Source organism: Asterias amurensis, chromosome 3 (assembly GCF_032118995.1).
Source record: "Asterias amurensis chromosome 3, ASM3211899v1".
Lineage (NCBI taxonomy): Eukaryota > Metazoa > Echinodermata > Asteroidea > Forcipulatida > Asteriidae > Asterias > Asterias amurensis.
In genome coordinates this window covers 837,193-850,358 of record NC_092650.1, presented here as the reverse complement: position 1 = coordinate 850,358, position 13,166 = coordinate 837,193, and the positions used below count along the sequence as shown (strand labels likewise).

General features: G+C 37.9%; 1 protein-coding gene across 3 annotated transcripts; it reads right to left on the bottom strand.

Moving 5' to 3' along the window:
• Nucleotides 1–3,612: 3,612 nt before the first annotated feature.
• Nucleotides 3,613–13,111, bottom strand: LOC139935412 (heat shock factor protein-like). Of its 3 annotated transcripts, none has more exons than XM_071929985.1 (11): nucleotides 12,908–13,111; nucleotides 11,707–11,815; nucleotides 11,085–11,209; nucleotides 10,411–10,529; nucleotides 10,089–10,217; nucleotides 9,569–9,665; nucleotides 8,527–9,026; nucleotides 7,779–7,896; nucleotides 7,337–7,375; nucleotides 6,963–7,020; nucleotides 3,613–6,269 (listed from the first exon to the last, which is right to left on the bottom strand). In XM_071929985.1, exons 1-11 carry the CDS (start codon nucleotides 13,028–13,030, stop codon nucleotides 6,145–6,147), a joined length of 1,542 nt encoding a protein of 513 aa, XP_071786086.1. In that variant the 5' UTR covers nucleotides 13,031–13,111; the 3' UTR covers nucleotides 3,613–6,144. The 3 variants fall into 3 exon arrangements, with proteins under 3 accessions (XP_071786086.1, XP_071786087.1, XP_071786088.1); XM_071929986.1 differs by having other exon boundaries at nucleotides 8,527–9,020; XM_071929987.1 differs by lacking the exon at nucleotides 7,337–7,375.
• Between the last annotated feature and the right edge of the window lie 55 nt (nucleotides 13,112–13,166).

Sequence of the window (13,166 nt, the reverse complement as noted above, 5' to 3'; positions counted from 1 at the left end):
GATGCCAATTCTATAAGTCTATACTACAGGGAGGGACTAATGCGGGGATGCAAAGAAGAACTATCTGTCTCGTTGTCGGTATGCCTTTCATGTCATGTTGTTTGGTCAGTGGTTGCTAAGCTACAACACTCGAGTTTCCAAATAAATTACAGATACAACCCAAAGTAAATAATATTACAAAATTGGGGAAAAGTAGCACGCATAGCAACCGCCACTCTGTGTGTAAGGGGATGGACAGTAAGACGATATATCAACCTTGGTTGATGTGTGTGTGTGTGTGTGGGGGGGGGGGGATGCTTCGTGTAAAGTATTGTGAGGTTTTTTTAAAGGGAGGCACCGACTCGCAACACATTTGTATAATTAACATATAGACCGGCAGCCTAGAGCACTTTGGTTAAAGGAACGCGGGGAGGTGTCTGCCGGGCACAATGCAGCAAAACTTTCGTCTGATTATTGATACTTAAATTAAGAATATTGTTATTGGTCATTTCAACTTGGTTTCAGGGGGTTCCTCTGATGTTTAACCCCGGGGGAGGGGAGGTGTCTGCCGGGCCAAATGCAGCAAAACTTTCGTCTGGCAGTTGATAATTGTATTAAGAATATTGTTATTGGTCATTTCAACTTGGTTTCAGGTAGTTCCTCTGATGTTTAACCTGGGGGAGGGGAGGTGTCTGCCGGGCCCAATGCAGCAAAACTTTCGTCTGATGATTGATACTGGTCAAAGAATAGTGTAATTGTTCATTTCAACTTGGTTTCAGGTGGTTACTTTGATGTTTAATCCGGGGAGGGTATATAGGTGTCTGTCGGGCCGCGCCCAATGCAACAAAATATTAATTGTCTGGGGCTGGTATTGTCTTGTGTTAAGAATAGTGCATTAGGGATAGGCCTATTGGTAATTTCAATTTGGTTTTAGGTCATTCCTCCGATGTTTAACCTGATTATAGCCAAATTATGAATCAAGGGCCACAACTTAAAAAGCATACACCTTTCAGCCACACAGCTGGTGTCGTTATTAAATTGCGGGCTCTTAACGTTTGAAAAGAATACGACCATGACGTGCGATGTCGGCCGGGGGCGGAGCTCCAAAAGGGGGAGATTTTAGCATATTTTAAGAGGCTGTATCTCGGAAACGATATGAAGTATGGATTTAATTTTTGGTTTGTGTTCATTTTAGCCATAGTGGAATGGTTAGACAAAGTTTCATGTAAATCTGAGCTAATTTGACAACTGGTTATTTTCAACCCATAGGTTTGTATTTGGGGGAGGGGGTGTCTGGCAGGCCTAATGCAGCAGAAAATTTGTCTGGCGGTTGATATTTTTTACTTAGTATCATGGTAATGACCATTTCCACTTGGTTTCATGTGGTACCTAGAATGTTTGATTCAGCCCATTATTTTGCCTCTTTGTTGGGGGTCCATGCGCTACACGCAGCGGGGGGTCCTCGGCAGACATCCATATCTGACTATGTCAGGTTATCCACTAAATGTTCCTGTACTCAAATATTGGTACCTCGTTCCTTTAACCAAAGTGCTCTGGGCTGCCGCTCTAATAGTTTAGATGCACCGGACTCGTTTGGGATTGTCAAAGACAAGTATTCTCACTCGGTATACCACAACGTATGCATAAAATAACAAATCTGTGAACATTTTGGCATAATTGGTTATCGAAGTTGCAAGATAATCGAAAAACACTATCGTAATCGTTTGACAAATTTGTATGCCTTCAGGACTGATGAAGTCTTTCTCAGATTCAAGTATTTTAGTGAGAAATTACCTTTAAAAACACACACACGTTACTTCAGAGAGAGTCATTTCTCACAAAAATTGTTCACCATAAACAGCTCTCCGTTGTCCGTTACCATGGAAGTTTATGTGCTAATATTTAGTTTGATAAGGTTTAATTAGGTTACCAAACGTGACTGAAGGAAAAACCTGCCATAGTGTATAAACGAGTAGCCTTTATAAAAAAAATATTACAAAATGAAATAATGTATATGAAATGTGGCGAAAAGAAATAAACAGGAAACATGATCGCGATGTTAATTATGAAAAGAAAAAAAATTCCTGTAATTTGTTTTCTTCTGAATCAGTCGAACTGCATTTCGTGCTATATATCGATAAAGGTCACGGGCTATTTATAATGCATAAACACGCGCCTGCTCCCTGGTACAGCGGCAGTATGAAAACACAATGTCCATTATCTTTCGTGAAAAGTGCATATCATGTAACTATATATAAATCCATTGAGAAAATATATAATAAGCTGTTGCAAATTGCTTACCAACCTTTTTTGGTTTGTTTGTTGATGGTTTTTGTTTTTGTTTTTAGTTTCCAGTCGTGTGCTGTGTAAAGCATACCTCGCGTTCACTTTGCAATTTTTCTCAGTGCCTTTACGGTGAGCGCTTTAGGCTATAACGAACACTGCCCGTTGCGCTTGCTTCCACAAATATCTATAAGAGAATCGAACAAACTGGGACAATTGTTGTTCTTTGGAACGTTATTTCTAGTCATTAAAGGTCGTATAAATAAAAGCCCATCAATATGCAGCTAAAATGATAAATCTATAAATACGAAATTGTGTTTGATAACAATCAGTGAGATGATGTTTGGGTTGAAATGACCTTTGCAACAATAACGAGTCCAATGTGGACAATGAGGTATTTTTGTCTTTAATTTTTAATTCTAACAGCAACTACAGCAATGGTTTTACAGAGGAACCACCACATTTCGATGCAATTAGTCCGAGCCTGCATGGTCAGTTGCCTTTACACCCCCAAAGTCACAATATTGAAGTCTTTTTTTAATACCTTTCAGCCTCGGTTTGGATATGTAGATTTGTTGGTTGAACAACAAAATGGCAGCCCCGAAGGTATGGCTGACCCATACTACAGATTGCAACAGTTATTTAATCTAACCCGTACCCCTTACACAACTTGCTTTAGTATGCGTTGAGTGGGTTGAATGTTTATATTGAATCAAGAAAAGATAACAAGAGAAAATGTTACCGTTATAAAAACACGATTGCCAATCTAGAGTTTATAATCCGTCACATACACAATGCAGTGAGATAACATCCATTGTGTGTAGTGTGTACCAACCATAAAGGTCCCCTGATGTTGGTTAACTCCAATGTTAACATTTTGATAACACTGTGGTGATAATGAATGGGGTGGGGGGGGGGGGCAAGGCCGTCACCCAGACGCAAAGATATAGTCTTGGCTCAAGACTCTCCCGTACTATCACAAGAGGGCGCCCTCTCATCTCACAACAGACAGCTATCAGTATCACGAGTCTTGATCCAAGACTAGAACGGAAATTGTCAAACAGCATGTTTGGTGGCGCCCCCATCGATGGGCATCCGTCTTGATTTTGTTTTACGCGTAAAAATATGCCTATAAGAACAACTTTTATTTACAACAGCTAATGAAAAAGAACAAAAAATTATTTGACTCTCGGTAAAGGACTTGGTTAAATTTGAAAAGATAAAAGTTTTGTCTTTGTTCGATAGCAGAACTATACTATTATATGTATTGTGGAACGATAACAAAACAATCTATAGAGAAAACACATAAGAAACTAAATAAAACGGCAACAGACTGGGTTTAATCCAGAATTCAGGAAGTTTGCATGAATATTTTAATGTACATGTTTTCATTTACAAGATGTGGACACAGCTCGAGCTAAACTACCAAATGAAACCAAAGTAAAACGCTTAACTACAACAAATAACAATCTATTTGAAATAAGTTTCGTTTGATTGGGACAACGCAGAAAAAGCCACTCTTTCAATAAATTAAAAAAATTTAGTCAAATTATTTGTGTAGATCTGAACATTTCTCATGTGTAGTTGATCCATGCTTAGCTGCTAATATTTTGTTTAGCAAATTTTATCTAATTTGTAAACACTTGTAGAGAACAGCCACAATGGCAAACCATAACATCACATGACGTTTTACTTTTTTAACCTTTTTTAACTACATAGTTTTTAAAGCTGGACAAAACCTCCTTCTCTTCCTTTTTAAAGTGGCTTATTGGTCTACTAAACATGATGTAGTCTGCAGCTTGTAAAAGTTCATATATGAATTGTGTTATGTCAGAAGTTACTTAGTACTGTAAAGTAATTACAATAGGTATACACTCCCTTTAAGTCTTTTGCTTTGTTAATTCAGAAAAAAACTGACATATTGATGTTTATTATGATAATGTAAAACCCTATTCTCTTGTACTATTTTGAGAAAAGACTCGATCAAGTCCAACGCTCTGAAATTTTAACTGACTTTACACAAGCAAAGCCATACTGCAGTAGTGCAATTCCAGTCACAACTCTTTGAGTTAGATTCAAATGAGCCAGTTGCTTAGCGCAAATATTATTGACATTATTAACATGATAATTACTGTGCTTACTGGTTATATCAAGCTAGTGCCAGCTTGTTTAAATCTCTTACAATGTTATGTATACGTCAAACAATGTACAAGACCCTACATTTCATACAGTTTGGGGTTCTCAGATAAAAAAAGTAAAACAATTTATTTTAAATGGATCCTGACTTTTAGTTTTGTGTTTTTCAATAGAAATACTAGCCAACAATTTCAGTCTCAACAATAAAAAGTAAAGCTTCTAAGCTAATAAGGCAGCCAACAAATGATCTACACCCTGTAGTCTTATTAGTGTCCTTCAACTGCAAGTCCACAACATTGCACCACTTGAAGAACATGTTCCTGTTTTTGTGTAATAATAACCTTCTAAGATAAACAGCTTCTCTTGTAGAGTGCAAGGTCTAATCATACCAATAATTTTTTGGTTGACATTTTCTAAATTAACCTTTTTAATTGCCTCTTTTGCATGCTTCCCTTTCCACACAGAACTTTAACTTGACACATAACGCCTCGTTTCCCCCTTTATCCAGGGTTTCTTTTACAAAGTAACAACACTTTCTATATGTATAATAAACTCCTATTTCTCGATAACTTTGTGCAAATTTTCTTTCCTTTTTACAACCTTTTTTCCTTTTTTGTATAACCCCCTGCAACTGTGTACATATTTTTGCCACATTCGTGTTTTTATCAGAATACATTCAAATCAACTCAAATCACTCGGGTACCATGTCTTGGTGGTTGCACACATGCAACTGTTTCCCCTTAGTGCAAACCAACAGTCCAGCCATAGAGCTATTTATGAGCTATTTATTAAAGCTCCATGGTCCCAAGGAGCTATGCTCCATGGTCCTACCGAGCTATTTATAGCTCCATGGTCCTACCGACCCATCACGCCTCTGTGTAAATAAAACTCATATTCCTACAAGGTCCTCTTCCGATATACACTCTGGCGACTACAGTCATTGCTTTTTTCATCAAATTACAAACATTTACAATTTCAATTCTCTTCAAAGGGTACCCTTTAAGAAATAGCACCTGTGACCAGTTCAACACTCTTTTTAAAGTAAAAACAAAATGTCTAAAAAATATGTAGGGAACTTTCCCAAATAATATATCATCTTGCAAATAAGCATCAAGTGTAAAAAGTTGACATCACGCACTACCCACGCAGGGCTCAAATTTCCAATTCCACATCTTTGTCTCAAAAGAATGAGGTTCAAATGTTGAGTTTGAGTCTCACATCATCTTTCAATCCTGCTGAGTATCACCCATAACACAGAAGAGATAAATCTCGCCGTAGTGCTTGTTCAAATGAAGCAGTTTAGATTTTTCACTTATTCTCTTATCATTTTGATTCTGGTGTTGTTAATAAAATCCCAGTCCAGTAAAGATTCTGAGCAACAATCCTGCAGCCGATTTCAGGAAATCGGCTGTTGGGGTGTAAGACTTAAAACTAGTCTTATCTCAAGTTAGGACGAGTGACGCGCCTAACTTGGGACTAGCCTTATGTTTTGAATAACTCCTAAAGAGTCCTAGGACTCAGGCCTGGAATTTCATAAGAGACCACCGAGGCCATTGCCTCTGTTGCCCTAGTCTTGGCCTTGGTGCCCCTTCATAAGTTTCCCATAGACTTTAAGAAAGGCTCTTTGCAAAATGGAAATGGACTTGCCCTATCAAAGATGAAATTCTAGGCCCAGTATCTTTGTAAAAATGACCCATGCTGTCTTGTGGATTGTTGTGGATCGAGCCCAGCTTATTAAACAGAATATTAATCTACTGAGTGATCATAAACGGCTGATAGTTTCTCCAAGGCATCTGAGTCTTCATTAAGTGACTGCAGTAATGAATCGTCATCGTCATCGTCAGGGGAGACGTACTGAACCAATTCTGTGCCTGCGGGGGGAAAATTCAGTATGAATGAATTCAAACATAGGTCTCTTCAGTCGTCTGGGATTCTTAAGGTTTATTTTAAAGCTTTTAACCAATTGTGTAACACCCTTGATATTATGCCAGCACTTTCCCTTAAGTGGTCTGCTGGCCAAGTGGCAGTTACAACACCAGAAGACCAGTCAAAAATCTCTCCGAGTGGTCAGTGTGGATAGGTTAGTGTTAAAAGCATCCATATGACTAGTGAAAAGGCTGATGGCCCAGTGAAATGTAAAGCCGACTGGTCTTGCTGGCTAGTCACTAAAAAGTTATCTTTTCAATATTATGTGCTTATTATTTGTGTTAAAAAACCATGATTACAAGGTATTGTGTTGCTTAGGGGGTGGTGCATGAGCATGGCCTTTGCCCCTAACTTGTTCAAGTAGAAAACCTGTCAACCATCAACACAGGGCTATATATAGATAGCTCAGTTAGTAGAGTTCCGGTACGTTAATCTGGAGGTCATTGGTTCAAATCCTGCCTTGTGAGATTGTATTTTTTTCAACCCTAAAGTAGACCAATTATTAGAAAGAAACTTAACGTTGGTTTCATTCACCAAGGAAAACTGATCCAATCCAACCAAAACCTGGAAGCATTTATAAAGGAATTACAGGGTCTCTGCAAAATATCTTTAAAGAACAGAGAAACTCTCATTCTCACCTGTGGTGTTTGAATCCGGGTTAAAAAGCAGCGTATCATTCGGAGGTGGAAACAGGTCCTGGTGAAATAAAAACAGATTTTGGGTTTTAAAATCTCGGCTGGTAGTCTTCTTTACTTTAAAAAGTGAAAGCAAAACATGATTTAAATGTAACAAAACTAGCAAACAGGTAAAATACCAACTGGTAAAATACCAACTGGATTAGGGTTAATGGCCTACAACGAAAGTTAGTGTAACAACTCACTTTTGCCTTTTCAAGTCTTTTTGCCTTTTTCAAGTCTTTAGGACATTTAAAGCCTACTAACCGTCAAATCAGACATAATGTAATCAATGCACCTATGACTAACATTGATACGCTAAAGCTACATCAACGTACCGGCTCAGTGGTACTCCCACTATTATCTGAGCTGAAAATCTGCAAAGAGAGAGGAAAAGAACGAACAGTGAACACTTAATTGTGTTCTTTTCATTAGTCTCAAGATTTTCACAGCAGTATCTAATTATTCCTTTAACCCAACAAAGTCCTCAGAGTTGGAAATATATAAGCTCTTCCACGAGTTGCGCTCTGTAACTGTATAGCTTCCACATACCTAAGAATGAACATAACCCTAGTGTCACACCCCTTTTAAATTGTTAATGAGTAATGTCTCTTTCCAACATCAAAACTTATTGCTTCAGACAGTACTCTGAATGGAAACTCGTAAAATGTCTTTAACTTTTCTTTGTTGTTACTTTCCTAAAGATTAAGGGGGGGGGGGTTAACAAATATTTTTGTTCTTAGAAACAACCCAAAGAGGTGTTTTCTTTCTTTCATTTACCCCAAGCAGTGAATCCATGTCAAGGCTGTAGCCATCAGAAGGTCCGATAGATGTCAGCAAATTTTGGATCATGTCTAAATTGTCCTGAACAGTTGTGACATGCTCTCCAATTTCATGCCTAGAAATAAAAAAAGTCATTATTAAAAAAAAATTAAATGCACTATTTATATACAACATTTTATTTCAAATCTCAAAGTGCTCAAATTTTATGTCAGAGCTATCTTAAAGTGTGAGACACAATTATAAAGTTAACTGGTTAAAGGTATAGAATATGCTGTGTGCAATCATGGTGTGTCATGAGTGACACAAGCTCTGGTACTGTCAGCAGCAGAGTGTGGGTTCGATACCCATTCATGACACTTGTGCCCTTGAGCAAGGCACTTACCATAATTGCTTCTTAAAAAGTTGGGACGGTAATGCATCCTGTTCTGTCAGCCAGGCTTCTAGCAGGTGAAACCCATTCGATAGCCCAAATCATTTATAGTGTAGCCCTCATCTTGAAAGGCCATTTGGGGCCTTGTGATGTTAGGCGTTCCTTCATAATATATATATTATTAAATCTGCAGCTAAACTATGCCAGAAACACCAAGGGGAGCAAGTGTCTTGCTTAAAGACAAATGTGTCACAACTGGAACAACAAACCAAACTCTGACAACCTTGGCCTGGTGTAGTGAACAGCTCGTCCACCAACACTCCACAATAACAGAATTAAAGACTTAAAGTGCTATGGCTTTTTGTGCTGACTCACCGCTGCTCATCATGTGAAGGCATTCTCTTCACCAGACTTTTCGAGTTTGGATAAGAATTTGTCCTAGATGACAAATCCCCCATGGATGGAATTGGTTCTGCATCAAGTCCGAAGCTATTCCCTTTAGTGCTTACAATCTGATGATCTGCTCCTCCGACCCCAAATGGAGCCATGGTGGAGCTGCTGCTGTAAGAGCCAGGTGATAGCTCCAGATCGGGGGACAAAGGAAGGTTCGATGGTACCATGCTACCTGGTGATGTGACAATGGGTGCGTTGACATCATCTGTTGAGTCAGCGGATATTTCAAGTTCAAATAGAGAGGGGTCAAGTTGTCCTGTGGATGCATCGAGTTCGGCTGGCACTGCACTGTTATTATCACCATCGTTGCTCGGACATGCTTGGAAGGCCTCAACGGGAAGTTCGGTTACATCTGCCAAGATGGGTTCTGAATCACTTAAGCCCGGCAGGTTGTCAAGATCAGTGTCATACGTACTCTGTAGCTGCAACATAGAGTCAAGATTGTTAATGGTGTTAATGTTACAAAGACTTTAATAAGGGCAAGGTACGAGATATGCTGAAAACCAGATTGTAAAACTGTTGAAAAAATTTGAAAATTGTCATTTGTGATAAAAAAAAGGTTGTGGAAAGGTTTGTGGTTAAAACCAACGGTTCTTTTCAGAACCACCCAAACCCAATTAGAGATAGTCATTACATGGTGTTACTGCAAGCCTATCCATATCGTATTTCTACCATGCAAAGATTCAATCCTACTGAAAAAAAGGTTGCACAAGAGCGCTGAAAAATGTCCAGTTTCACCCATTTGTCCTGTCGGAAGACTTCGTTTTGGAAAGGTCTCTATGCAATTTGCAACAAAACTCATGGAAAATCATCTACGTTTATTTGTCTGAAACACACAACCCTAAGTAAGTCCTTTATTCAATATTTTTCCATAGCAATTTGTGAGCAGAAATATTTTCCAAAATCCTATGCACAATCAATCCCAAACTGATGATTCTCTTGAATTCTGTTGTTTTCAACTTACAGGTTGTTGGCTAACGAGCTGGTGAGCCTCACTATAAGGTGCATACTTTGAGTACTTGGATTTACTTTCTTCTGGGGCTGGCTCAAGCATCAATTGCCTGATTCAAAATAAACATAATACAATTACAAAATTATGAAAAATACTGACAAATTATTACATTAATTTTTTTTGTTCTTTTGCCTTGTTCATTGGATTCAATAAAGGTTTTGTGGTTTTTAAAATAAGTACTAAAGTAACGGGATATGAACTACATGATGCAGGCTTGGAACCAAATGGAGGCTATGGCATCAGTTGCCCCTTGTCTTAGAGAAGGGAAAGTTTGGATTGTTTTGGGGCTGAACAAAGTCAAAGGTGACAAGTTATTTTTCACAGGTCAAATGGCAAGGTCAAGATGCTCAAAGATACGAACACTTTTTGGTTATATTTTGCACTAGCTACAGTATATAAAAAAAAGAGATGAGGGGGTATCAACAGCATTCCTGTTATTTTGTTAATTTATAATCTGATTGGATGTACTCACTGTTTTCTCTTAAGGCCGACTGGTTTGACCATTGTGATCAGAAACTGGATCAGACGATTCACAATCTTCTGCTGCTTCTCATGCCGCTGTCTGAGATGTACGACTTCCCTCCATAATACCTGATTCTCTCTACCAAAAGGAACACATAAAAGTGATTTTTAAACTAAGGCGTTTTTCTTTGCCTCATACATACAAAATAAAGTGAGGCTGAGAGGCACAAAAATATCTTTAGGGTTATCTATTATCCTTTTTTCAAATTGAAAAAAAAAAAAACACCAACTATTTGGTATATTTTGGAGATTTGACAGACATGTATGCTTACCTCTGAATACCCTCCAAAGTGCCCGAGATGTTGTCTTGTTTGCCTTTCATGTCTTGGACATCGTTCAGGATACGATGTACGTTGTCAATTCTAAGCTTTGACTCCTCTCGAGCGGACACCTGAAAGAGGTTTATTTTGTCAGATTAGAGCCTCACTGCCCAGTACAAAAACAGAAGGAGTCTAACTCTCCTTTGAACACAAAACATGGCGTGGCGTGTCATGTCCTACTGGTTAAGAGCGCCGGATTCAAACTCTGGTGTTTCTGTTCAGAAGAGTTTGGGTGTGGAGTCGTGACACCTGTGTCCTTGAGCAAGACACCAACTTAACTATGATACTTCATCCTTTCGGAAGGCACGAAAGCGTGTATTGTTTACACACGTAAATAAAAAGGGGGTTTGCCCAGGTGTTGCTGGTTTTATTGGCACCACATTGCGCCATAGCACCTTGTAAACCATTACATGGTGCTAAGGATTAGGTATCATAATTCAAACGTTATCCCACATACCTTGCAGGAAATAACTGTATGTTACAGCGCCAGGAGCGTCACTGAGTTATTATTATAAAACAACAACAACAACAAAAATAAACCAAACACCCCTTTTGTAATGACTTTTCCAAAAAGCAGGATCAACAATGTCAACAATGCTTTCAGTGACACTTGTTTCTCAACATACCTTCCTTTTGATGAGTTCAAGCTGTCCCACTTTCCCTCTCTTGAAGTTTGGGTGCTGAAACTCAATGTCATCTTTCTCCGCTTTGAGAGTACCATGTTCCAGGTTTGCCTTCTTCCGAAAGCCATCTGAAAAATCAAGCCAGAGTACTGTTTTAAGGGAAGGTGTAGTTTTATTATTATGGTATTATGAACTCACTTGGTTAGAAGTACAGCAGCTGTGGATAGTATCAAGCATTTTGAGAATCATTTCACTTTGAATTAATGTTTATTAAAAAAAGAAAGCTTTTATCGCCCAAAAATTTTAATAAGAGAAACCTTCCTGTGTCACATTTTTCTCAGATTGTGTGTTTTAGTTACGTATTATTCTTCCTGCATGTACATACCCAACTCTTGATTTTCAGCGATATTTTAAAAAACGCTTCAAACATTTTGAAATTAATTTATGATAAACTAGTTTATAATTTACAAATCAATCACTAATAACCAATTTACAAATCAATCACTAATAACATGCAATCAATACAACGATTGCCAGTTGCCAGTTGATGTTAATAATTTATTTAGGACTCCCTTTACAAAAAAGGACGACAGTCTTATTGTTTCCTTAACTATGGAGAACTTACACATGTTGAGTTGACGGATGAAGCTTGCCATGTTGTTGTGCTTGAAATAATTGGGCAAGATTTCCTTGGCAAACCGGGTCTGGTCCTGAACGATGAAGCTGCTTCCATTCTGTAATAAGAACACAAGTAAAGTTTTTTCCATAATTAATGATCATTCATATTTTATTTGAATTTCAGGTTTTATACATAATTGTTTATAAATGTATCTTATTTTTAGATGGGTTTTCTGTGTATGTTATGGTCAACTACAAAAAGAACAATGTAATTAGTACTGTATTTTTACATTTTGTTTGTTTGATTATTGATTATTTTTCACTCGAGTGTAATAAACAACAGGTCATATTCATTAAAAAAATTGTGTTTTTTAAGGAAAATAATACACATTGAGCATGCTGGGAGCCTTGAATGAAGACCCCTTTGTAGTCATAAAAGGGAAAAGTGCAGACTACAAATGAATTTATTTTATTTATTTATTTCCTTTTAGTTTTATTCCCTAAATCATGTTACGTCAAATCATATCCATGATATCCCAAACTCACCAAGTCTAGTTACTGTCCAGAAAAACAGAGTGAGTTAAGAGGAACAGACACTTTGCCTTTGTGTTTGAATCAAGAGGGTAATAATAATGAAACTATATAAATAAATGAGCATAATAATGAAACTATATAAATAAATGAGCCATTTTCTTGGAGCTGGTCTTGACACCGACACTCCCTGCTATGTCAATTTCGTCATGCTCTGACAAGGTCAGAGGATAACTTTCCGTATGGCGCCACCACTTTTTCACTCATTTTTACAAAAAGGGATATATCAATCAGGTAAATTAGATACTATATTATTTTATTTCGAATGAAAAAGTGGTGGCGCCATACGGAAACTTTTCCAGGTCAGACAGTAAGTGGCCTACTTTAATTAATTTTTTTGGGCACAAGCAACTTTTAAAAGCAAGAGACGAGTTCTTTCTTTATTTTGAACTGAAGTTCATGTTGAATTTTCCAATTTCCTGCTGAGCCTACTGCGCTGAGTGTTATATTTTTGTATCTGTATAGTCTCATTTCAAATTTAATATCGGTCGAAATTGAAATTGAATTGAACAAAACGTTGAAGTATACTCGATAATGACAATTTAGACATGACTTTTTGTTGAGACGATCAACAACATGATGATCGAGTCTAGTCTGCAGATCTTTTCCAAACTTACTTGGCTCCATCCAATTAATTCGTCATTCTCTGCATCATCCACAAGAAGCCACAACTTTGACAAGAACCCAGGAACGCTAGAGCCTGGAAGTACAATAGAACCTTTCACGTCCTGAACAGCCATGATTCCGTTATTTCGAATCTAAGAACATGAAGAACACGAACAAAATCGACATAGGCCTCGCTGATTCAGCGCCATCTTGGAAATGACGACATGGGTTTATGGGTCATTAGATTGGTGCGGGAAATAGGGGTTAATT

Bases quoted from the DNA above. Each gene is read 5' to 3' on its own strand.
- LOC139935412 (XM_071929985.1), bottom strand. From the start codon at position 13,030: ATGGCTGTTCAGGACGTGAAAGGTTCTATTGTACTTCCAGGCTCTAGC. The intron at 10,218-10,410 runs GTAAGCATACAT...TCCTTTTGGTAG, and splicing joins ACTTTGGAGGGTATTCAGAG to AGAGAATCAGGTATTATGGA. The intron at 7,021-7,336 runs GTACGTTGATGT...TTATTTCACCAG, and splicing joins GTGGGAGTACCACTGAGCCG to GACCTGTTTCCACCTCCGAA.